At 33.0% G+C, this 22,571-nt stretch overlaps 3 protein-coding genes and 1 non-coding gene across 4 annotated transcripts; 3 read left to right on the plus strand and 1 right to left on the minus strand.

Annotated features, from left to right (window-relative positions):
• The first annotated feature begins 1,078 nt into the window (after positions 1-1,078).
• Positions 1,079-5,347, plus strand: LOC7460953 (filament-like plant protein). The gene is made up of 5 exons (XM_024600773.2): positions 1,079-1,419; positions 2,104-2,243; positions 2,802-2,997; positions 3,253-4,634; positions 4,764-5,347. The coding sequence occupies exons 2-5, from the start codon at positions 2,133-2,135 to the stop codon at positions 4,983-4,985; spliced, it is 1,911 nt and encodes a 636-aa protein (XP_024456541.2). The 5' UTR covers positions 1,079-1,419; positions 2,104-2,132; the 3' UTR covers positions 4,986-5,347.
• A 484-nt stretch (positions 5,348-5,831) lies between these two features.
• Positions 5,832-5,903, plus strand: TRNAQ-UUG (transfer RNA glutamine (anticodon UUG)). The gene has a single exon. It is a non-coding gene; the product is annotated as a tRNA-Gln (tRNA).
• Positions 5,904-5,961: 58 nt separating this feature from the next.
• Positions 5,962-8,049, minus strand: LOC7469158 (uncharacterized). Its single transcript, XM_002307400.4, has 3 exons — positions 7,561-8,049; positions 6,630-6,907; positions 5,962-6,500 (listed from the first exon to the last, which is right to left on the minus strand). Exons 1-3 carry the CDS (start codon positions 7,814-7,816, stop codon positions 6,189-6,191), a joined length of 846 nt encoding a protein of 281 aa, XP_002307436.3. The 5' UTR covers positions 7,817-8,049; the 3' UTR covers positions 5,962-6,188.
• Positions 8,050-15,263: 7,214 nt separating this feature from the next.
• LOC7460954 (chlorophyllide a oxygenase, chloroplastic) lies at positions 15,264-19,480 on the plus strand. The gene is made up of 9 exons (XM_024602317.2): positions 15,264-15,429; positions 16,015-16,251; positions 16,342-16,446; positions 16,682-16,957; positions 17,177-17,324; positions 17,431-17,615; positions 17,738-17,850; positions 18,389-18,683; positions 18,838-19,480. Exons 1-9 carry the CDS (start codon positions 15,352-15,354, stop codon positions 19,006-19,008), a joined length of 1,608 nt encoding a protein of 535 aa, XP_024458085.1. The 5' UTR covers positions 15,264-15,351; the 3' UTR covers positions 19,009-19,480.
• Positions 19,481-22,571: the final 3,091 nt, after the last annotated feature.

The raw sequence follows: 22,571 nt of genomic DNA on the forward strand, positions 1-22,571 counted from the left end.
ATTTAAAAGAACATAAATAAGCAAAACAAATCACAAAGAAATAAAATATAAATTTAAAAATTATTTTTAAAAAACATATTAAAAAATTCTAAATAAAAAAAAGAAAAAAAAAGCAAATAATGAGGGTAGGCCTATCGCCTAGCCTATGACTAAAGGGCCCATACACGGGCCTGCAATGTTAGGCCCAATCACGCAAGATTTTCTTTTTTGTAAGATAATGGGGCGGGCCATTCTTTCATTCCAGTTCAATTTGTAAAAAAAAAAAAAAAAGACAACGCGTCTAGCATACTCAGATTCCAGCGACTGTGGAGGCCGGAAAATCAGAGTGTCTAGTTTTTGTCCTCTAAAAATCAATTTTTAACCCCAAACACCTAGAAACAACCATCGTAACCTTGTTCAACCATTCTTAACCTCCAAAAAAGCAAAAAAAAGAAAAAAAAAAAGTCCAAAACCAAGAATCAACCTAGAACCCAATTTCTCATCTATATTAGATTGGATTTTTTAAGGTATTTTCAAGGTAAAAAAAACACTTAATTCAAACTCCCCTTAAATTATTGAAATGATGCCTCTCTCTCTACTAGATTCCAGCGATAACCTTTCTCTCCTCTCACCAAATAAGAACTGAAAAATAATAAAATTAAAGCTTTGTACCAAAATGAATATTTGAAAAATATAAAAGACTGGTTATCTTATAGCAAAAAAATACAGGTGATAAAAATATATTTCATCAACAAATTCAAACGTGTCATTTATGTTATTTATGTATTGCACTTTAGTCACCTGTTTTTTAATTCAACCGTCATAAAAAAGAAAAACATGTAATTGGGCACTAATTTAAGCTTAATTGTGTAAAATCAAAATTTAAGAACCAAATTAAATTTTTTTATAAATCCCACCATTGTAATAGAAGTAAAATATAAGAGGATGATAAAATGGTGTGGCTGACAACACCATAGCTCTATAGATAGCCAGTCAATCCCTCTGTGGCGCAAATGGCGGGAATAAGTGGAAACTCAATCTCAAACTCATATAATAAAAACAAATTAATTATAATTGTCCGTACCACAAAAGCTGATAAAGTTGTTTTTATTGAGGGTCTCATTCTCTCTCGCACATGCACATGCACTTCTGCTTCCTTTTCTTTTTAATTATTCGAAGAAAAAAAGAAAGAAAGAAAAGCTACAAAACAAGAAATAGAAGCCCTCATTTTATCTGCTTAATGTTGTTGTTTAGTTGCTGTGTAGTATCTCGATATTTATATCTTCTGACTGACATTCCACAGATTTTTGCAGAGCTATATTATTTGTTTTCTTTCCTTTTTATTTATTAATCCTTGCAAATCTTAAATCTCGAACCATTTATAACTCTGGCTTGCCTTCCCATCTCATCTCTGGATTTTGTTTTCGTCTCCTGTTCAAGGTATTTGATCTCCATCTTTGTTCCCTTCCAGCTCTATTATAATTATATATTATTTTTTGTGCCGTGATTTTGGTTTTTAAGTCTTTGGATTTTTCAACTGTGTTTTTGGGTCTTGAGATTTGATGGGTCGGTTGGGATTTTTTGATCTGGGTGTTTTTTTTTCCCTTTTTTTGGTTAGTAGTTACTGTTTCATTGATACTGGTTCATGTTTTTGTTTTGGGAAGATTCAAATTGTCCTTGGCAGGTGGGTTGTTCCCATTTTGTGATTCAAGTACGGGGTCTCTGGTGATTTCATTGTTATTTGTTCTTACCGATTCCTCTTTCTTAATTTCTCCATCCATGATTCTTGGTCAACTTGTCTGTGTGTGCCATTGGAGTCCTTAGAGGCGTAATCTTTTGGTGTCGTTGACGGGGTTGGATGGTTATTGGGTGGATTCAAATCAAAGATGATAAAATGAGAAGACAAGTCATCTTTTTGTTTAATGTTTGAGATTTGTAACAGAAGCTGTTCATTTCTGCTTATTAAAGTGGTTTTTCCTGCACTTTTTATACTGCTGTCAACAATTTGCAATGAATTTGTCTTGTTTATCCAGTTTTTTTTGTCTGTAAATTTCCTGCAACTCATGTACTGACACAGACGCACATCTTTGGAAATTTGATGCGAAAGTGTACATTTAAATGCAGATAAATACATCTCACGGCCATATTTTGCGATGGAGAAGAGGAAATGGTTGTGGAAGAGGAAGTCTTCTGAGAGGAGTTCTGGTGAAACTGACAGTTCGGGATCAATAACTTCACATTCTGAGAGATTCTCTGATGATCAGGTAGGTGGCTGAACAGCCCTGCTCCATTTATAATATTAATATGTTCTACTTAAGTATCTAACTGCATCACCATTCTCCACATAAGGTCACAAACACCATTGTTCATACCTTAGTTCACAGGAGTGTTGCCATTTATTCTTAGCGAATCATTTGACTCTCTCGCAAGGTTTCAGTTTTCTTTGAAAGACCATGACGTTTTCAATCTATTTGCTGTTTCAATCTAATTTCAGTAATACGAGTGTTTAAACTGCTCCTATTTGAAGGTACCTCACATCAGCTAAGCCCTCCTCCTAGAGTATTTTTGAGGAAGAGAGATGAAATCTTGTTAGGACCCTCCTTCACATCACTAATTGGACATTTCTAATGAGCAGAAAACTAAAAATGTTGCTTCCTCTGTTTTCAAGTATCAAATCAAGGACTGTTGAATTTTTCACTCCAGTGGAAAATTGTTGTTGAGTTACTCAGCTATTCTCCATGAGTTCGCTTTTCTATTATCTCATAGACTTCAAAACTTTCTTGTTTGCATTGTTGGTTTCATCCACTTTCTCATCACTGAAGCAGGATCCCTCAAAGGCATCTACAACTGACAGTGCTCAATCACCTGAAGTGACATCAAAAACTGTCACTAGGGATGAAGATGTCAATGATAGCGATAAGAGTTTGACAGAGAAGTTATCAGCCGCTCTTGTCAATGTTAGTGCAAAAGATGACTTAGTAAAGCAGCATGCGAAAGTTGCTGAAGAAGCTGTTGCAGGTATATTTAGACCCTAATGTCTAGGATACAATCTCTATTCTTCAAAGACTTCCCTTAACATTAAGGGTCCTGTACTAATTGCAAGATCTGCGATATATTTATGTTCTTTTTCAATTTAAAGGAGTTCTTTCCACAATGCCATCCATATATAGGAGCTCATTTAAAGTCAAATTTCCCAGTGACAAACTTTTTGGAACCAAGCATGGCTACTCTTGCTTTATCATCTGCTAATGTGCTTCCTCAAAACAATTATAGGCTGGGAAAAGGCTGAAAATGAAGTAATGGCTCTCAAGAAACAAATTGAAGTTGCAAATCAGCAGAAATCTGCATTGGAAGATCGGGTGAGCCACCTTGATGGGGCCCTTAAAGATTGTGTTAGGCAGCTGAGACAAGCAAGAGAAGAGCAGGAAGAAAAGCTTCATGAAGCTGTGGTGCAGAAAAGTCTCGAGTGGGAATCCATTAAATCTGAACTTGAGAACCAGTTTATTGAGCTCAAGACAAAAGAAGCTGCTGCCAATTCTGAATCTCCTGCTCTGATTGTTGACGAACTCTGCCAGAAGCTTGAATATTTGGAGCAAGAGAATGCTACCCTGAAAGTCGAGCTCCTTTCCCAGTCAGAAGAGTTAGAGGCCAGAACAGTTGAAAGGGACTTGAGTACCCAAGCAGCTGAAACAGCCAGCAAACAACATCTGGAGAGCATAAAGAAGGTGGTCAGACTTGAAGCTGAGTGCCGGAGGCTAAAAGCCATGGCTTGTAAATCATCCTCTGTTAATGATCACAAGACTTCTGCTGCATCCTCAGTTTATGTTGAGTCTTTCACTGACAGTCAATCAGACAGTGGCGAGAAACTTAATGCTGTGGTGCTGGATGCTCGCAAAGTTAGTTGCTCAGGGCCATACAAGTCTGAACAAATTTGCTCAGACTCATGGGCATCTGCACTAATTTCAGAGGTTGACCAATTCAAGAATGAAAAGTCTATTAATCGAAATCTCCCAGCCTCACCCGTCGAAATTGATCTCATGGATGATTTTCTTGAAATGGAACGACTTGCTGCTTTGCCTGAGAATGAAGCTGGAACTGATAATTCTAGAGCAGAAGATGCTGCCAAACAATCAATTGATGCTGAAAGCTCGTTGAGAGCTGAGCGGGAATTCATAATAAAACGAAGCGCTGAATTGGAAGAGAAGTTACAGAAGATGGAAGAAGAAAAGTTTGTATTGGAAGAGAAATTAAGGAAGATGGAAGGGGAAACGTTTGTATTGGAAGAGAAGTTAGAAGAGATTAAAGCAGAGAGGGATGAGTTGGAGATGGCTCTAACAGAAAGTCAGGACAAGAATGAAGCATCACAACTTCAGCTGAGGGAGGCCCAACAGAAGTTGGTGGAGTTGCAAGAAGAGCTATCAATGGCAAATGAATCAAAGCAGCAAATTGAATCTCGACTTGTTAGCATGGAAGTGGAGGCTCGGACCATGTCTGCAAAAGTTAACTCGTTAGAAGGAGAGATTGAAAAGGAGAGGGTTTTGTCGACGGGAATTGCAGCCAAGTATCAGGAACTCGAGGAAAATCTCTCAAGAAAGAAACAGGAAGAAGAGCTCCAGCAAACTGTAAGCTCAAGTGTTGAACAACAAATAAAGCAGGTCAATAAGCAATATCACCTGCATTACGTGTTTATTTTTTCATTAACCTCTATTATGCCAGTTATCAAAATTGCAGATATACTCTTTTTTTGTCCCCAATATACTGATCGTAAGACTTGCCTGTAGCAGGACCTAGATGTCGCTGCAAAGAAACATGCTGAATGCCAGGAAACAATAGCTTCTCTAGGGAAGCAGCTGAAATCTCTAGCAACTCTAGAGGACTTCTTGATAGACACTGCAAGCATACCGGAGTTCTCTGCTGGAGGATCAGCAATTCCTAAGGTAATGGAGAACCTTGGAAGTGACACTCCAATGAAACGTTTTCACCTAAGAGAGATTCCAGTTCTATGAGAATTGCCAGTGAGTTCCGGTTCTTCGGTAAATGAAAAGGAAGAAAACTCACCCCCATCTGTATCTTCTCCAGCTTCATCTGCTGTGTCATTGAATCACGTCAGTTCCGAGAAGAATCGACATGGTTTTGCAAAAATTTTCTCCCGAAGTAAGAATGGGAGTAAAACTAGAAATTTAGCAAGGGTTAAGTAGTTGAAAAGTGAAAAAAAAAGGGTACATTGATGATGATTAGTTACTTGTAAAATGGGGAATTGGTTTAATGTTGATTAAATGCTATTTAGGCTCTAATTGACATTTCGGTTTTGATGTGTGTTTCTGAAAATTTTTAATTTTTTGCAATTTCAAATTAATTTTTGTGTGTTTTTGAATTGTTTTTATGTATTGATATTAAAAATAAATTTTAAAAAAATAATATTATTTTCACTTTAAAAATTAACCTCACCCAAACTCCAAATCAAGCATAGAATTTCATATACATGAATGACAGTCTCAGAATATTTCATCCAACTGAAGTTTTAAATTTAGATTGCTTGGATTTTGAATTCATACAATACAACGAAAATGCTTTGTTATATAGCTTCAAGAATGGTAATTTGAATCCCTGGCATCAATTGCTGGATGGTTCCACTTCCCAAAGAAGTCATTACAGCCAGAGAAGTTATGCTTACCAGCATTTGGGTTGGCAATAAAATTAGAGAAGAGAAATGAATGGCTAAAGAAACCTGGAGTGAGTTTGTTCCAGCATGCGAGGGTGTCTGCTCGTTAAGTAGTGGGGAGGAGGGGGTAGGAAAGAAAGCAGATACTCTCTAGAAGAGGTAAAATGTATATACAGAACAGACCGTATAGGGTTCTATGGTGTAGTGGTTAGCACTCTGGACTTTGAATCCAGCGACCTGGGTTCGACTCCCGGTAGGACCTTTTCTTTTCCCAAATTCCTGGCCACATTTTATATGAAGTTCCAGAGAGTGGAAGAATATATCACAACGACATTTGAGATTTCTTTTGATAGGAATATCTGTATCCACATTACCATGTGGTTTCGACAGATGGTGGAAAACAAATCACTTCCACTTGTGGTGGGGGTGCATAATTTTACAGTGAGCTAACAACAATCCAATGCACAGTCAATTCACACAAATTGAGAAAATTTCAAGGAGAAACAAGATACAACCCAGGCATTCCCTCGGCCCTCCATTCTGCCAGTCATTCACCATGGTGATTACTGTTTTCTGTGGATTTCTCTCTTTTGAAGGCATTAAACAGATCAATGCCGAGGCCAACATTGATTAAATTCATTCCGGCCATCCCAAACAGAGCAAGTGGCAACTCCACACCCTTTTCAAACTTGGGAGCATCAGCAACCAGCTTGACGGTGATGAGGATGTGAGTCAGGGATCTTGCAAAAATGAAAGTCAGCCAATTAAGAACCCATTCTATCCTCACAATTGTGCTCTTAGCATTGCGAATGCCAGCCATCCGCCGCACTTTCCTCACATGAAGAAAGATTGAATGCAGCTGTGTGATAAGAGAATTTCACTGTCAGCACTATATAACACCACCCCGCATTGAGCTTGCATGAAGGCCTAAAGGGTAAACAGTTACATTTAAACAAGAACAAGTTCTCAGAAACATAAAGTAACATACCTCACAAACCAGAGTGAGAATAAGGTAGTTGATTGTGACATTTCGATACAGAGCTAGAGTAAAGCAAACGAGAAGTATCATGTGGTGAACCAGGATGGAGGGGATCAAACCACTGTATAATCGGTAAAACAGCATATCCAACTGATCATATGCAAAATAACCACATGAGAAGCACAAGGCAGCGTACGCCCACTCCCATGTACCTCCAACGAGTTGTGAATGCTCAAACATCCCATCGGAACCATTTTTTAAGCACTGATTTACCAAAATGGAAACCACTACACAGCAAGCAGACAAGGATCGGAATTAATAATGACAAGGTAAGAAGGAAGGAAGCACATCACATGGAAGGAATGCAAGTATGCTAATGCAACATAAAGTTTACAAGCATCAAATTAGTTGAGCATCTGAAGCTTCATCGATTTGTAAAATCTAGGTATACCTTTCTCCTCTTTTAAAAATCTTTGTATCAGTCAGTAAGTCATAAGCTTTTCATCAAAAGAATCACCCCACTGAACAGCCTTTCAAACACACCCCGAAGATTGTACTATCTATACTCCCAGTATCTTTTTAGTTTTTTCCCTCTGAATACCACACTTCCTATGTTTCTAACACAATAACAGGCCATGTCGGCCGCACTTGTTTGCTTAAGCAAATAAATCAATGGTCATTCTCAATCTGTCCAAAAAAGAAAAATCAAGATTTCTCCTTAGGACAATTGTTAGCAAAAGGTTGCTTAAAACTTGATGCCCCCGTTAACAACAAAAGCAACCGTGACCATGCTGATGCCCAGCCTGGTAGTAATACTAATAGTGCGAACATTTCTATATTAAGAAACCCAACAAACCATAACAATACACGAACATCGAGAAAATAAATGACTCCCAGTGAAGTATCAGAAACACCAATTGAGAATAGAAATTTTAAGAACCTGAAACGGAGATGATGGTGGAGTGGAGGAGAGAAACGGAGGTATTAACAAAGAGAGGGTCACGGGAGACAAAAGATCGAATGGCCCAATTGGCTATCTGGAAAAGGCAAGCTCCAGCAACAATCCAAAGCAGCTCCGTGCGCTTGTTGAAGAATATCTCGAACAAAACTGAGACGAACCACAGAATTAAAGTAGCTAAAAAGAAGGCGCCTACCTTGTTCTTTTCGTTCTGATTCTGACTAGTTGTTCTTGCCATAATTTCAAGACACTATCATAATTCGGTCTGTGTGGTGTAGACAGAGAGAGATAAAGGGAAAGACAAATATTTTCGGAGGTTAAATCTTTACACATGGCAGTGAGGAGTTCATTTATTCTTGTTCGTTGGGAAATGGGAAGGGAAAGGAGGATACTGAAGATTGCTTATATGATCCGCTATCTCTTTGGACCCTTGAGGTTTTTTTTCCCCAGCAATAGCACACAGAGGAAAAACTTTTTCCAAGCTAGTAAATTTGGAAAAATTATTATTATACATATAATAAAATGAAATAGTATTTTTACATAGAAAAGGTATAATTATATATTTTATCATTTATTTTAAAAATATTTTGTGTAATGGTGGTAAAATTACAATTTTTTTTTTTTTAAAAAAACAAGTTTTCTTTATATTTTTTTCTCTTTATACTTAGTATTTAATTATTTTACATTTGACCTATTTATCAACATTTCTTTTCTTATTTTTATTTTTTAAAAAATATTTTTTTAGTTTTCCTTTTTTTTTACACTTTGATTTTGAAAAAAAATATTATTTTTTATTTTTTACATTTTGAATATTTACTACTCTACACTTGGTCTATTTATACCTTTCTTTTTGTTCTTATTTTTATTTTTTTGTAATTTGTTTCTTAATTTTTTTATTTACAATTTTATTTTAAAAATTATTATACAAAGACTAAGAAAATAATGTTTTACTGTAACAATTGCAACATTGTTTCATTCTTCTGCCACATTAAAAATTAGCTTGAGATCTTACATATTTTTTTATTAACGTATATAACTTTTCTTATATTTTATTATATGTAAGCATCAATTTTTTAATTCACGGTTATATTTTTTACTCGATGTCAAAAGACACACTAATCACACCTACACATTAATTTTTTTGCGTTAAAAAAAAATAATTATTCGACGCGTAGCAAGGCAAGTTGAATAAATGTGTTAACATTTTGTTTTTGGTATTTATTAAAACAGATGGTTTTCAATGTATTTAATTAAAAGCATACATAGACTTTTTAATTTATAATTAGAATTAAAAAAAAACACATTTGAAAAGCCAATGCAACAGAAGTCCTATTATCTTTCTTTGATGTATATGAATTCATCTTATCAAGATATTTTCAATTATACTAAAGGTGTTGTCATCAAAGTTTTGATGTGTCTCTAATGTTTTATTCTTTCTCTCGTTTTTCCTTTTCTTTTCTTTCTCCTTCTTGGTTTATTGTGCAACCCATTTCCTTTTCTTCTTCTTTACCTACTTCATTTGATCCCTCAATTTTATTATTTAGTAAACTTTAGTTCCATTATTATAGAAGTTAACAAATTTTGCTAAAACATAATGGAAAAATCTGCTAAAAAATAAAAAAAATATTTATCTTCCCCATCTTAAATAAAAATAAGTTATTAAAAAAAACAATGGATAAAATGATAATAATAATAATAATAAAAAAATTAAGGTTAAAAAAATTAAAAATTGAGGGGCCAAATGCATTTTAAGTAGAGAAGAATGAAAAAGAAATGGTCAAATATTAACAAAAGAATTTTTGATGTGAGACACACGTGCGGTATCTGCACATCTCCAGTTGCGTAGGTGAGACCTATACTACTATTTTAACTGTGTTAGTTTGGATCCAAAAAACATTTCGCTATGTTATTGTTGTAAAAACCTTGACTCTCAAGTCCGTGAGATCCAATCCCTAAATGAAACCCTTTACAGGTTTGGACTAACAAAAATCAATGTCCTTAAAAAATGTCGTTGCATATGAGATTTATTCTTTCCAAATCATAGGCATTAAAGACCTTTGAACTATGTAGTAAGGGCAATACAATTATTTTACTATGATACAATTTTCATTTTCAAATTATATAAGGATAAATTAGTCTTCTTTGTTTTTTGACATAATAAAATTACTTAATTATCCTTAAAAAAATAAACTTCCATTCAGAGGTTTTTTAATCTTTTTAATTTTTTAGTATAATAAAATGACTTAATTACCTTTAAATCTAAAATTTACTCAACTATCTTCTAGGATTTTTCCTTTTCATTAGGAGTTTTTTGGTTAATATCAAGGTGACATAAGAGTATTTTTGTATTTTAATATATATATATATAACTACTAACGTGTGCAATGCACACATCAATAAGTGGGTGACCCCAATGCCCTTCGAACGGTGCATGCAGGGTCACCCAGTGACCAAATGCTACACTTCATGGTGATGTTTGAATAATCTCGATGTCCTCTTATATATGCGGCGAAGGGTGTGGTTAACGAGCCTCTAGTTTGATGCCAACAATCTTTTTTTTTTCTATTTTTTTTTTCTCCTCCTCAATTTTCGCACATACACCTTAAAAATTTCAAAACAACTCTTTAATTTATTTTTCCTTCAGATTTAGTTCTTATTCTTTTTATTACTATTTATTTTATTTGGAATAATGTATAAAATCTAAATTTCTTTTTAGTTTCATCCTTATTTAATTTTTTTTCATCTTTCAAATTCGGTCACTATTCTTTTTATTGTTATTTATTTTATTTGAGATAATGTTTTAAATTGATTTTTTTTTCCAATTTCATCTTTTTTTAGTTTTATTTCCTATTACATTTAATCCCTATTCTTTTGTTGATATTTCTTTATAATTTCATCATTTAACATTAAATTGGTTGGAAACTAAGGTTCTTAATTGAGCTCGAGTCTATAATTTAACGAGTTGTGAGTTTCATAGTTTAATCTAGGTTTGCTTGGTCTCTCCCCCTCTTTATTTGAGCTCATGTTTTTTTTTTTAGTTTAATCCTTAAAAAATTATCCAATTAGAGATTAGAAACTTTTATTTTTATCCCGAATTCTTTTATTTTGCTGTTCTTTGTTAAAATCTCTTCAACTAATTTTTTTTTCCTTTCTTTAAAGTCATGTTTTTTAACTTTCATCCTTCAACATTTATTTAATTTAAGATTAAGATTTGTTATTTTTATTTATTTGTTTTCTGTTGAATTTCTCCCTAATCTTTAAAATGACCGGGTTATTTTGGATCTTTTTATTTCTCATTTTTTGTTGAATTTTCTTCAGTTAATTTTTAAAATTAATATTTTTTTATTCCATCTTTCAATATTAAATTGGTTAGAGATTGAGATTTTTTATTTAGTCTAGATCTAAGATTTCATGGGTTGCAAGTTTGAGACATTAGCATAGGTTTAAGAGGGTTCGCTTGCGTTTGTTTGTTCCTCCCCCCCTTCTTTTTCAAGCTCATGTGTTTTTTTTTTCAATTTTATCTTTCAACATTTATATTATTAACATTTAGGCTCTGTTTTTTTTTATCTGCTTTCTATATGATTTTTTATGAATTTTCAAAATTACCGAGGTTATCTTAGGTTTTTTTATTTGTCATTTTTTAAATTTACTTTGATAAATTTTTCAAATTGATATTTTGTTTTTTCAATATCATCATTCAATATTATATTGGTTAAAAATTAATTTTCTTTTTAGTTCAATCCTTCAAGTTAGAGGTTTTTTTGATATTGGGCTTGGTGACTTTCTGCAATTTCCTTCCTATTTATTTATCTCGATCCCATCACTTATATAACAGATTTGACGAATTAACTTAAGTTTTTCTTAAAAAAAAATTTAGATCTAATATTTTTTTATGTTTTGTTATTCAATGTTAGATTATGTTAGAGTTGAGTTTCATAATGTTTATTGGTTGACCTTTAATTGAGTTATTTCATTCACAAAATTTAGTTGACTTAGGTTTTTTTTTTCTTTTATGTTTTGTTTGTCCATATTTGATAAGGCTGAAATCATATATCCGAGTCCTTTTGTTTTGATAACCGATTTCTTTTTGTAGGCTCCCATAATTATGTTTTTCTAAATTGTTTCATTTACTATAGTTGTGTGTTCTTTAATTATCCATTTAAATTATATCAGTTTGGTCTATATCTCAAGTCTTTTTTATTTTAAAAAAAAACACATTTGCATTATTTTTGTATTTTTTTTAATCAATTAAAAAAATTATTTCAGCCCGTGTGACATAGCAAAGCACACAAATCTAGTGTTCACCAATCATGTTGATTGTCCTTGAACTTTTTTTTTTTTTGGACTCAAAAACTTTGGAACCTCTAATAATCGGTCCAACCCAATCACAAAGAGATGTGAAAATAAGGGTTGGTACATCAAATTAGAAACGTTTAAGGTAATAAAGAAAAAAATTACAATATCTCATGATACATGTTAATGAAAGTGTATTGTTTTCAATTATAATAAAAATTGAGAGCATGCATTTATATATATATATATATATATAAAAGAAAATTGAAGAGTTATATAAGTTCAACAGCTCACAGTTAAAAAAAAAAAAAAACCCCTTCAAAACCATTAAAAAAAAACCCTTTTTGACGGTGGAATCGAGTTGTAACTTGATAGTCAATACTATTGCTGAATTTTTCAGATTGGCCTCGATCCAATCCAGCCAATCAAGCCCCACGAGACTTGGTAAGGCAGTGGCCCAACTAAGCTTTTTCTCTTCCTTTTTTCTTTTTTTCTTTGACTTTCATCTCATCTTGTTTACTATTTATAAATAATATTTATTATGCGAAGCTCATTTAAAACGAGTCTCAAGTATAAACCAAGTTTCACCTCCTTCTCTCTTCTTTTCCTCTCATTTCCTTTTCTTATCAATAAAAAGAGAAAAAGTGATGAGACTATTCATTACAAATAGACTACTTTTTCAACTTATTCTAGCTATAAGATAGCTCTCTTTACTCTCTCTCCTTTTCTTTTTTTTTTTTTTTTAGCTCGGCCTGACTAAGCTACCTTATCTCATCTTATTTTATTATTAATGAATAATACTATTTGCATGGTACTATTTATCATTATTCATACTATTCATAAATAATATATTTTCTAAGACATTTATTAGATATTTTTCAGGTTTTGAGAGAGAAAAGAGGGTTTGAACACTTATTCTACACTTCTCCATTATATAGATAACACGAGATAGAGAATACGCATCTCCTCTAAAAAAAAAAAAAAACACCATTTTCATCTTCTTGAATTTTTATATGCTTGTCGCTTGAGAAAAAAATCAAATACTAACTTAATCATCAGACTACCTCTTTTTCCATGAGAGACTTGTTTTATGAGCACGACTTAGACTTATAATTCATCAGCTAGGGAAAATCAATATTTTTCTGTGAAATTTTTCCACGATTTCATCATAATCCCTATACAATTTGGATGGAATCTCTTATAATATGAGTTTAAATGTATATAAAGTTAATTTCATGTTTTAGGAATATTTATATATTTATATAAATATATTAAATGGCATTATTAATTTTTGTTTTTCTACTCACCCTTTCTGAATACAAAAAAAAAAAAAAACCTAAAGGAAGAAGAAAAGTTATTGTATCCCAAGGAACAAAACACTATCCATTGAAATAGTAAAATAACAAAATTATCCCTTGACCAAAAAAAATTTAATCTAGACATTGAGGATAAAATGATCTTTTTAACATGATATAATTGTCTTTAGCAATTTAATGCATGGGTAGGTTCATCATTTTTCTTTTGCATAGTAAAATTACTTATTTAACATTACAATAAAAAAATATAATGCCTTTCTATAAGGAACATTGTGGTTTTTTCAATTTTTTTTTAAAATAGTAAAATTACTTTATTTCTCTTAAAGACAAAATCAACATAACTCTCTCTCAATGACTTTTTTGTTTTTTTACAATGTTTTTTTTTGTTAATTTGAAGATTACTCATGGGCATTATTGTAATTGAACATATATTAAATATTAACAAAAAAAATATGTTGGCGCGTGTGTGAAGTGGACGACCCATGTGCTTTTTAAATGACGAGTAAGAGGTTGTTTAACTGTCAAACACCGCCTTGAATGACAACGTTTGAAAGGTCTCGATACTTCTAATGCAATCTTGGGTTTGATGTCGATGACCATTTCTTTTTTACCCTCTCTCTCTCTCTCTCTCTCTCCACCTCAAATTCAATGTTACCTCCTTTAAAAATTCAAACCAGCCTCTGCAATTTATTTTTCCTTCTTAATTGCTCCATGTCCTTTTGATTATTATTTTTTAAAATTTTTGAATAATCTATAAAATTTCAATTTTTTTTTTTAATTTTAGCCCCTACCATTTTTAATCTATAACTATCAAATGTTTTTTTTCAATTTCACTCCAATGATTTTTTAATCTTTTTAATTTGATTTTCATTCTTTTGATTGATATTTTTTTTTATTTGGAATCATTTTTTTACTTTTTTTTAAATTTCATCTTTGGATTTTGTTTCTATTAAATTTTATCCTTATTTTTTTGTTGCTATATTTTTTTATTTTGCAAATTTTACTAATATTTTTTTCACGATTTCATCATTCAAAATTAAATTGGTTGGGAATTAAGTTTCTTGATTGAACCCGAGTCCAGGATTTCACGAGTTACGAGTATTAGAGATTAGACCAGATTTAGGAAGTTCGTCTGGCTTTGCTTGGTTTTTTTCTTTTTTTTTAAGCTAATGTTTGCTTATTTTTAATCCTTTTTTGAGTTTTGAATTGTTATTTTTTATAATGTTTTTATATGGGGTTAGTCTCGGGTTCATGACTAGAATTCTGGTTTTAAAGACTAACATGAATTGACTTTTGTTTTTTTTGTTTATTATTTTTTAAATCTATTTATTTCAATTTCATCTTTCAATTTTTTTTTATTTTTATTTCTATGAGATTGTCACAGTCTTATATCTATGGTTGTGAAGTTTCCGAGTTCATTTAGTTTACAGGGTTTTTTTTATTTTTTAAATTATTTATTTTATATTTTCACATTTAAATATTGAGTTGTTTAATAGTTAATATAAAATCATGTTTATTTTTTTAATTTTTTTTAGTTTATTTATTATTATTATATTATTTAAATTATTAATTAAACTAATGGCTCGAATCTTAGATTCTTTAAGCTACTTATTTTTTATGTAAAAAAAAAAACAAATTTTCCATGGATTACGGGCACCAAATCTAATAGCAAACTAACCAAAGATAATTGGAGGATATGGTTTTAATTCACATCACATCACATTTATCATAAGCATAGCTCTAACTTGCAAGTTAATCCCACCTACAAACCTTTCAAAATCAACAACAACAAAAAAAAGAAAAAAGAAATATAAATAAAATAAACAAATAGTAGCAGAATAAAAAAAACAAAATAGAAAAACACAAAGAGATAGAGAAAGATATCTAGAGAATCCTAGCTGGCAAGATATGAAAGCAGAAAGCCCAACAATTGCAAGAACCAAAAATCCTCTTCTCTCAGACAAGAGCGAGCATGTGGAAGAAGGAGTTGCCACGTGGTAGACTGCATAGTCCACGTCTGTCCACATGGCAACCCATGGGAGGCCAGCGGAGATAGCGCGAAACACCAACCTCTTATCAACAAATAAATCTCTCCCTCTAAAGATGGATTTTCTTTTTTTTGATCTCTCTTACTTGCAGCTTTGTCTGCAAAGTTTCAAACGCCATGACCGCCTTTGCTACTGCTGCAGCTCTCTCTGTGCCCATTTCTCTATGTAGATCATCTAAGCTCAACTGTAAAAAGGTAATGTTTTCTCCTCTATTTACCTGTCTGTACGCTTATCTGGGTTCTTGCTAGCTTTATTTGAAGATATACTTATCATGAGATATTTGTTATATCTTTCTTCTTTAACTATATTTCTCTGTTGTGGGATATTAAAAAAATGGCTTTTGGTTCATTTCCTAAAATCTTATCATGATATTTTCTCAACTTTATACAAAATATGATTACACTAAGATATAGGAATTCTTGGTAGGTTATCTGCTGTCGTTGCAGGGGCTCTGGTCTACTACATTTAGAGGAAAATTGATTGAGTTAATTGAATTAGCAATGTTACTGGTGCTTACCTTCAAAAGATGTGAATTTTTTGTCTTGTTAAATTGATCTTAGTTTATGGTAATCTGAAGGAAAATTTACTTGGCTTGTTCAGTTCTAAGTTAGATAGCGATGATAGTCATCTCCGTACCCTCACAGTTGCTGACCGATGCTACTCGTGTTTATTCTCTTATATTTTATTGGTTGAACTATGTTAGATAGTGATCATAGTTTCCTGCTATGATTATGGTAAACTCTTATGGCTTCAATTGTGATCGGTGTGTGGATTTTCAGGGCGTTAGAGGAGGGTTTAGGGTGTTTGCAGTATTAGGGGAGGAAGGCGGGTTGTTAGATAAGAAGAGTACATGGGGTCCACTCTTTGATGTGGAGGATCCGAGGTCTAAGATGCCACAGTTTAAAGGGAAGTTCTTGGATGCTTATCAAGCACTTGAAGTGGCAAGATATGATATTCAGTACTGTGATTGGCGAGCTCGGCAAGATCTACTTACTATCGTGATCCTTCATGAAAAGGTCTGTTGAAATTCATTACTTTAATTTAAACCGAGAGTAATGTCTTAATAAGGTGACTTTCAAGTCTCACCTTGAGAAATGTGGTTGCAGGTTGTGGAAGTTCTAAATCCCTTAGCTCGTGATTACAAGTCTATTGGCACCATGAAGAAGGAGCTTGCGGAGTTGCAAGATGAGTTATCCCAAGCTCACAGACAGGTTTGGAAAACTACCCTCTATTAATGGAAAATGCATACCTTTTGAGACGCAAATAAGCACTAATTGGTTGCATACATTCATTAGATCAGGATCCAGTTCACAGATCAAGTGATACATACATTCATCCAATGCTATTAAGCAAACTCTTCAAATTTTACCATCAAATTCTTTTTAGATGCTGTAGAGGTTTACAATTCCATAAACGTTGTGATGCCTGACCCATGAATAATAACAGGTTCATATATCTGAAGCAAGGGTTTCTACTGCCTTAGATAAACTAGCTTACATGGAAGAATTGGTCAATGATAGGCTGTTACAAGACAGGAACCCAGCAGAGTCTGACCAAGCATCCCCTTCTCCCAGCACTTCAACTCAATCTCTGGATACTGTAAAAAACAAGTCACCCCGGAAAAACTTGAAAGTGTCAGGTCCAGTTCAACCTTACCATCCTCACCTGAAGAATTTCTGGTATCCTGTTGCTTTCTCCACTGATCTGAAGGATGGCACCATGGTAAACTACTCTTTTCAATCGTGATTCATTATGTATTTGTGAAATACCATCATGGAAAGGAACTCAACAGACATTGCAAATAACAGCATTTTTATTGCTACAGTTCTGCTAACATTTTACTTTGAAAGGGGAGCGAAGGAGCCGCCCCTGTGAAGCGTTTGTGATTTCAATAGCTTGTGATTGTCTTCTTATGAGTTCCTTCACCACACTCTGTTTCAGATTCCAATTGATTGTTTTGAGGAACCATGGGTTCTCTTTCGTGGCATGGATGGGAAACCAGGATGTGTCCGGAACACCTGTGCACACAGAGCATGTCCACTTCACCTTGGTTCAGTGAATGAGGGTCGAGTCCGATGTCCTTACCATGGTCAGTGAGAATTATAGTAAATGGTTTGAATGTTTGCTTATGATTAAGCAGGGAAAGAAAGAATAGATCACTGAGTATTGAAAATTTGGTGATCAAAAAATATCAGGGTGGGAATATTCAACAGATGGAAAATGTGAGAAAATGCCTTCCACACGATTACTTAATGTGAAGATAAAATCATTGCCATGTTTTGAGCAAGAAGGTATGATTTTGGTTTGGCCTGGCAGCGACCCTCCTGCAGCAACCCTTCCTTCATTACAACCTCCTCCAGGTTTTCAAGTCCATGCTGAGGTATGATTTGGATTCATCTAGATACTTTTACCTTCTGTAAAAGATGAAAGATTGCGAATTACGCTTGCATGATTTATTAACAAGCATGTCATCTCATGTATGTTATGCCTTGCATATGATAGATTGTGATGGAACTTCCCGTGGAACATGGCCTACTTCTGGATAACCTCTTAGATCTTGCGCATGCCCCTTTTACTCACACATCAACCTTTGCCAAGGGGTGGAGCGTTCCCAGGTTTGTTCATATAACTTTTTACTGTTGAGCTGGAACGTAACATCTTTGAATATGGTTAAAAGATTTTACTATTAAATGTCTGTTTGCAATTGCTTTTTAAAGTGATTTTCATTCATAAACGTGTTAAAATAATATATTTTTTTTATTTTAAAAAAATTATTTTTGACATTAGTATATCAAAACGATCCGAAAACATTAAAAAAAAAATTAATTTGAAGCAATTTTTTTATTTTTAATTTTGACTAACTTCTATTTAGGCCGCAATCCCAAAACAGACACTAAGAGAGGAAATTTTCAGTTTTTTCAATGATTCCACATGGTGGATCTGTTATTTCTTTCAAATGACATGAAAAACAATGTATGAATGAATGCACTTCCATCCAGATTGCAAATTGCAAGTCATTAACATGTGATCAATCCGCCCTATATCTCTGATTGGTGTTAGAAATCAATTTAATGGTGCTCGTGATAACTTTATGTGAGGATAAGGAAAGGTGACTTGAAATCCTTTTGTTTTGTTTGTGATCTAAACTCTCAGCTTGGTGAAATTTTTAACGCCTGCATCTGGCCTCCAAGGGTATTGGGACCCATATCCCATAGATATGGAATTTCGACCACCTTGCATGGTGCTATCGACCATTGGGATCTCAAAGCCTGGAAAACTAGAGGGACAAAGCACCAGAGAGTGTGCAACTCACCTCCACCAACTTCATGTTTGCTTGCCTTCCTCGAGACACAAGACTAGGTTATTGTACAGAATGTCACTGGATTTTGCTCCTGTGCTGAAGCATGTTCCTTTCATGCATTACCTATGGAGACATTTTGCTGAACAGGTACAAAATTTTCCGTCGTTCAGGTCTTATATTATGTTTATTTTTACCGTCTTGATCATTAGGTTGAGCTTTGAACTCAAAAGCCACCAGCATGGCACCACCTGAAACTCTGAGCGGTCATATAGTTGGGAGTATTCTGACTTGTATGAAACAGGTGTTGAATGAGGATCTACGCCTTGTCCTCGGCCAGCAAGAGCGAATGATCAACGGTGCCAATGTGTGGAATTGGCCAGTATCCTATGATAAACTAGGAGTAAGATATAGATTGTGGAGAGATGCTGTTGAAAAAGGAGCAAAGCAATTACCCTTCGAAAAATCAACGTAAAGATAAACAAACTCTTGAATGGAATTAACTACTCCGGTAATTGACACCCTCGTCCATCTGACCAGTCTAGCATTCGCTTGCAAATAAAACCAATCTCCGGCGGACTGTAACGTGTGATTTGGCTTTTAGTCTCTCAAAGAAGAGTCATAAGAAACTCAGCGGAAACTGTTGATTGACCCGAGGCAGAGGAGATGATGGTGATCTGTTCAGCACAAAGAGCCCTTGTAAAACCATGAGAAACTGTACACTCCCATTATTGATTTTGTGTACAGTAAAATCTTTTTCTTTTTCTTTTTTGCTTTTGGATTCTCTTCCAGCCAATGAAGTCATCATCAAGATTTGTATCCAAACCCTAGAAAAAACACCAGTGTTTGATGATCTCTTACATTTGCGAGATGTAAATCTCTGTTTGTATGTACCATATAACATTACTGTTATTATTATTATATCCAACTGAAGTGTTTTTTTTTTTTTTTCCTGTCATTTCCTTCCTCTCTCTTTCTCCGAAATCATCAAGCACCTTCCATTCTGCAAATTACTTCTTTGTTGCCAGCATAAAACAAAATCAAACCAACATTTAACTATCAAGACAAATTATAGCTAACAACTTTCAGTCCACAAATAAAAATAATTTGTAAAAGCAAGATTCTGAACCACAAAAAGAATAGAACCTAACTCGGGCTCAATACCTCGGTCAATGTAATATCCTTCTTGACCATATTGCTTGATAAATACATGCAGCTGCAACAATGAACTCAGCTTTATTGGTGGACAAGATTGTCAAACCATCTTAATCCAATAGTTTAAATTTTTAGATGAGATCTCAAAATATAATTTATATTATTTTCTAACACACCCCTTCAAGTGAAAGCCTTAAACCATCTTAATCCAATAGTTTAAACTTTTAGGTGAGGTCTTAAAATATAATTTTTATTATTCTCTAGCACACCCTCTCAATTGAAAGTCTTTTTGACTTGAAACTTGCACATGTTTACATTACCTTATACTTAATTTTTATCAAGTAAATAAGGATGGTGAAGTTCGAATTAGTGATCACTTGATCATCAAGGTTCTGATACCATGTCAAAAAATCATTTCAACCCAATAACTTAAATTTTTAGATAAAATCTCAAAATATAATTTATATTATTATCTAATAAAGGTGACCATAAGTTATTTCTTCAAGGACCATGTCAATTATTCAAAGAAACTTGTTTTAAATTCATTTAAGTCTTTTTCACTTTGTACACCTGCCCATTACCCCTGTGTTCATAATGAGGATGTTGTTCAATAAATACTTCTTCACTTAATTCACCATGAAAGAAAGTTGACTTCACGTTTAAGTGATAATTTTTCCACTCTTTCAGGTTGCGAGTGAAATCACTATTTCAATTATATCTAACCGAGCTACAGATGCAAATGCTTTTGCCTAATCCACTTTATATTTTCGAGTGTATCCTTTTTACACCAACCAAGAGTTGTATTTATCCACTCTTCTCCATTCTTATTGAGCTTTGTTTTATAAATCGATTTTACCCCAATCTTCTTTCCTCCAGCAGGTAGTTCTATCAACTCCCATATATTATTTCTCTCGATAGCTTCTATCTCGAAATCCATTTCTTTTGTCCACTTTTCACTCTTCACAACGTTTCAACTTTTTTCTACAAAATATCTTTTTGATGCAATTTGGTTAAATTTTTAAACATTACAGTCGTTTCATTTCATGATTCTAATACTTTTGCATATTTTATTTGGTGTCGAGCTTTTAGAAATATAAAAAAGAAAAGAGAAAAAAAATGATGAGCGAAGGAAAAGGTAAAGAAATCAAGCAAAGAAAAATTGATGAAAATAAAAGAAGACAAAAAAGAGAAGAAATAAGAAAAAATGAGTGAGAAAAAACAAATGAGTAAGGAAAAATGAAAAATAAAAGTTGGTGAGTGAAAAAGGAAGGAGAGAGAGAATTGAAAGAAATAAAAATCAAGGACAAAAAAATTTGGTTGATTATTCTTTTGTTTTTATATTTTAAAAATTAATTATTTTATTTTATTTATTTATTTCAAATTAATATTTTTTTAGTTTTTTCAGATTATTTTTATGCGCTGATGTCAAAAATAATTTTTTAAAAATAAAAAAATATTATTTTGATGTATTTTCGAGTGAAAAACACTTTAAAAAGCAACCGCAACCACACTCTCAATATTTAAATAATATTTGAGACGGTAATAACAGTTTTTTTTTAATTTATTTTTATATAAACATATGAAACTATTTAAAATAATTAAAAAATATTAATTTAAAATAAAAATTTTAAAAATATTTTTTAAACACAAAAACAAATTTACCCAGCTAACAAGAACCACCCACAAAAACCAACCTAAACTGACCGAACCCATCTCCTTCATCTCTCTCATTTCGATAGGCCAACAACCACCCTTCATATTCTTATTATGTCAACCATCACTGTCAATTTCTTCTCTCTTCATGACCCATGACACGCTAGCCTCTCTCATGGCTGAAAAAACCTCCATTAGTAACAAATCACCTAAAAAACAAGGAAAGAAGAGAAGGATGACAATAAAGGTAATAACCGACTGCAACAATAACTGAAGGGGCTTGTGGAAGTTTGATTTTTGCAGATTTTGGCAAAAGATTATTTGTCTAATTTTATTTAAGAATCAAACTAGGGATGATAAGTTCCTATCACTCGCAAGTTGAAAGATAGCGGAAGTGGTAAATACATGACTTTATTTTCAAAACAATATTAGCTTCTTTTCTTGTTGTATATTTGAATATGAACTTGTGGGGAGGGGTGCCCATGACAATACACTTCTAATCTACTTCTTTTTGACAATTCAATCAAACCATAGTAATATTGGCGAAGTCACATTCAGGGTGAAAACATTTAATTTTTTTCTTATAAATAATCTATAAATATTATTTTAAACTTTGATTTGTAAACATTATTTAATGATTATGCATTTATATTTTCTAATATGTGTGAATCCTCGCTTAGGTGGCTTTAGGTTTTGGAATACATTTCCCTTATCATCGTGAGTGGACTTGGACTGGATCAACGTGACCCCACATAGACTCGTTGAGAGTAGATAGTGGCGTCTAGGTCCATTTTAGACATAATCAAAATAAATGGGTCTATGCTGAATTGATCATCACCATCATTTCAGGTTCAATGTTCGTATTTTCAAAGTAAGAATTAAATCTTGTTATCGAGACCATACCCAAATCATTATTTTAGAATTAATTAGTTATTACCTTTAAATAATAAGTATGCATATCTTAGGTTAGGCAAACATATATCATAACACAATCAATATAATTCATGTTAAAACAAATATGATACCGCTTATCTAAGATAAGATATCTAAGAGTGTTTTTTTTTTTAAGGTATTAGTGAACTATCCAATACTTAACCAGGAGACATGGATTAACTAGAAAATATAAATGACACAGTACTAAATAATTAGAAATAAAGTTCCAGAAAGAAAAATGTTTATGCTCTGTTTATGTTCAACATGTTAATAATGATAATGGACCAAGATGGGCTA

The sequence above is a fragment of the Populus trichocarpa genome, chromosome 5 (genome assembly GCF_000002775.5).
Source record: "Populus trichocarpa isolate Nisqually-1 chromosome 5, P.trichocarpa_v4.1, whole genome shotgun sequence".
Lineage (NCBI taxonomy): Eukaryota > Viridiplantae > Streptophyta > Magnoliopsida > Malpighiales > Salicaceae > Populus > Populus trichocarpa.

Coding starts and splice junctions, on each gene's coding strand:
- LOC7460953 (XM_024600773.2), top strand. CDS start 2,133: ATGGAGAAGAGGAAATGGTTGTGGAAGAGGAAGTCTTCTGAGAGGAGT. Junction 2,244..2,801: donor AGAGATTCTCTGATGATCAG/GTAGGTGGCTGA, acceptor TCATCACTGAAG/CAGGATCCCTCAAAGGCATC. Junction 2,998..3,252: donor TGCTGAAGAAGCTGTTGCAG/GTATATTTAGAC, acceptor AAACAATTATAG/GCTGGGAAAAGGCTGAAAAT.
- LOC7469158 (XM_002307400.4), bottom strand. CDS start 7,816: ATGGCAAGAACAACTAGTCAGAATCAGAACGAAAAGAACAAGGTAGGC. Junction 6,908..7,560: donor CACCATCATCTCCGTTTCAG/GTTCTTAAAATT, acceptor CTTGCTGTGTAG/TGGTTTCCATTTTGGTAAAT. Junction 6,501..6,629: donor TTCTCACTCTGGTTTGTGAG/GTATGTTACTTT, acceptor CTTATCACACAG/CTGCATTCAATCTTTCTTCA.
- LOC7460954 (XM_024602317.2), top strand. CDS start 15,352: ATGACCGCCTTTGCTACTGCTGCAGCTCTCTCTGTGCCCATTTCTCTA. Junction 15,430..16,014: donor CTAAGCTCAACTGTAAAAAG/GTAATGTTTTCT, acceptor GTGGATTTTCAG/GGCGTTAGAGGAGGGTTTAG. Junction 16,447..16,681: donor TATCCCAAGCTCACAGACAG/GTTTGGAAAACT, acceptor GAATAATAACAG/GTTCATATATCTGAAGCAAG.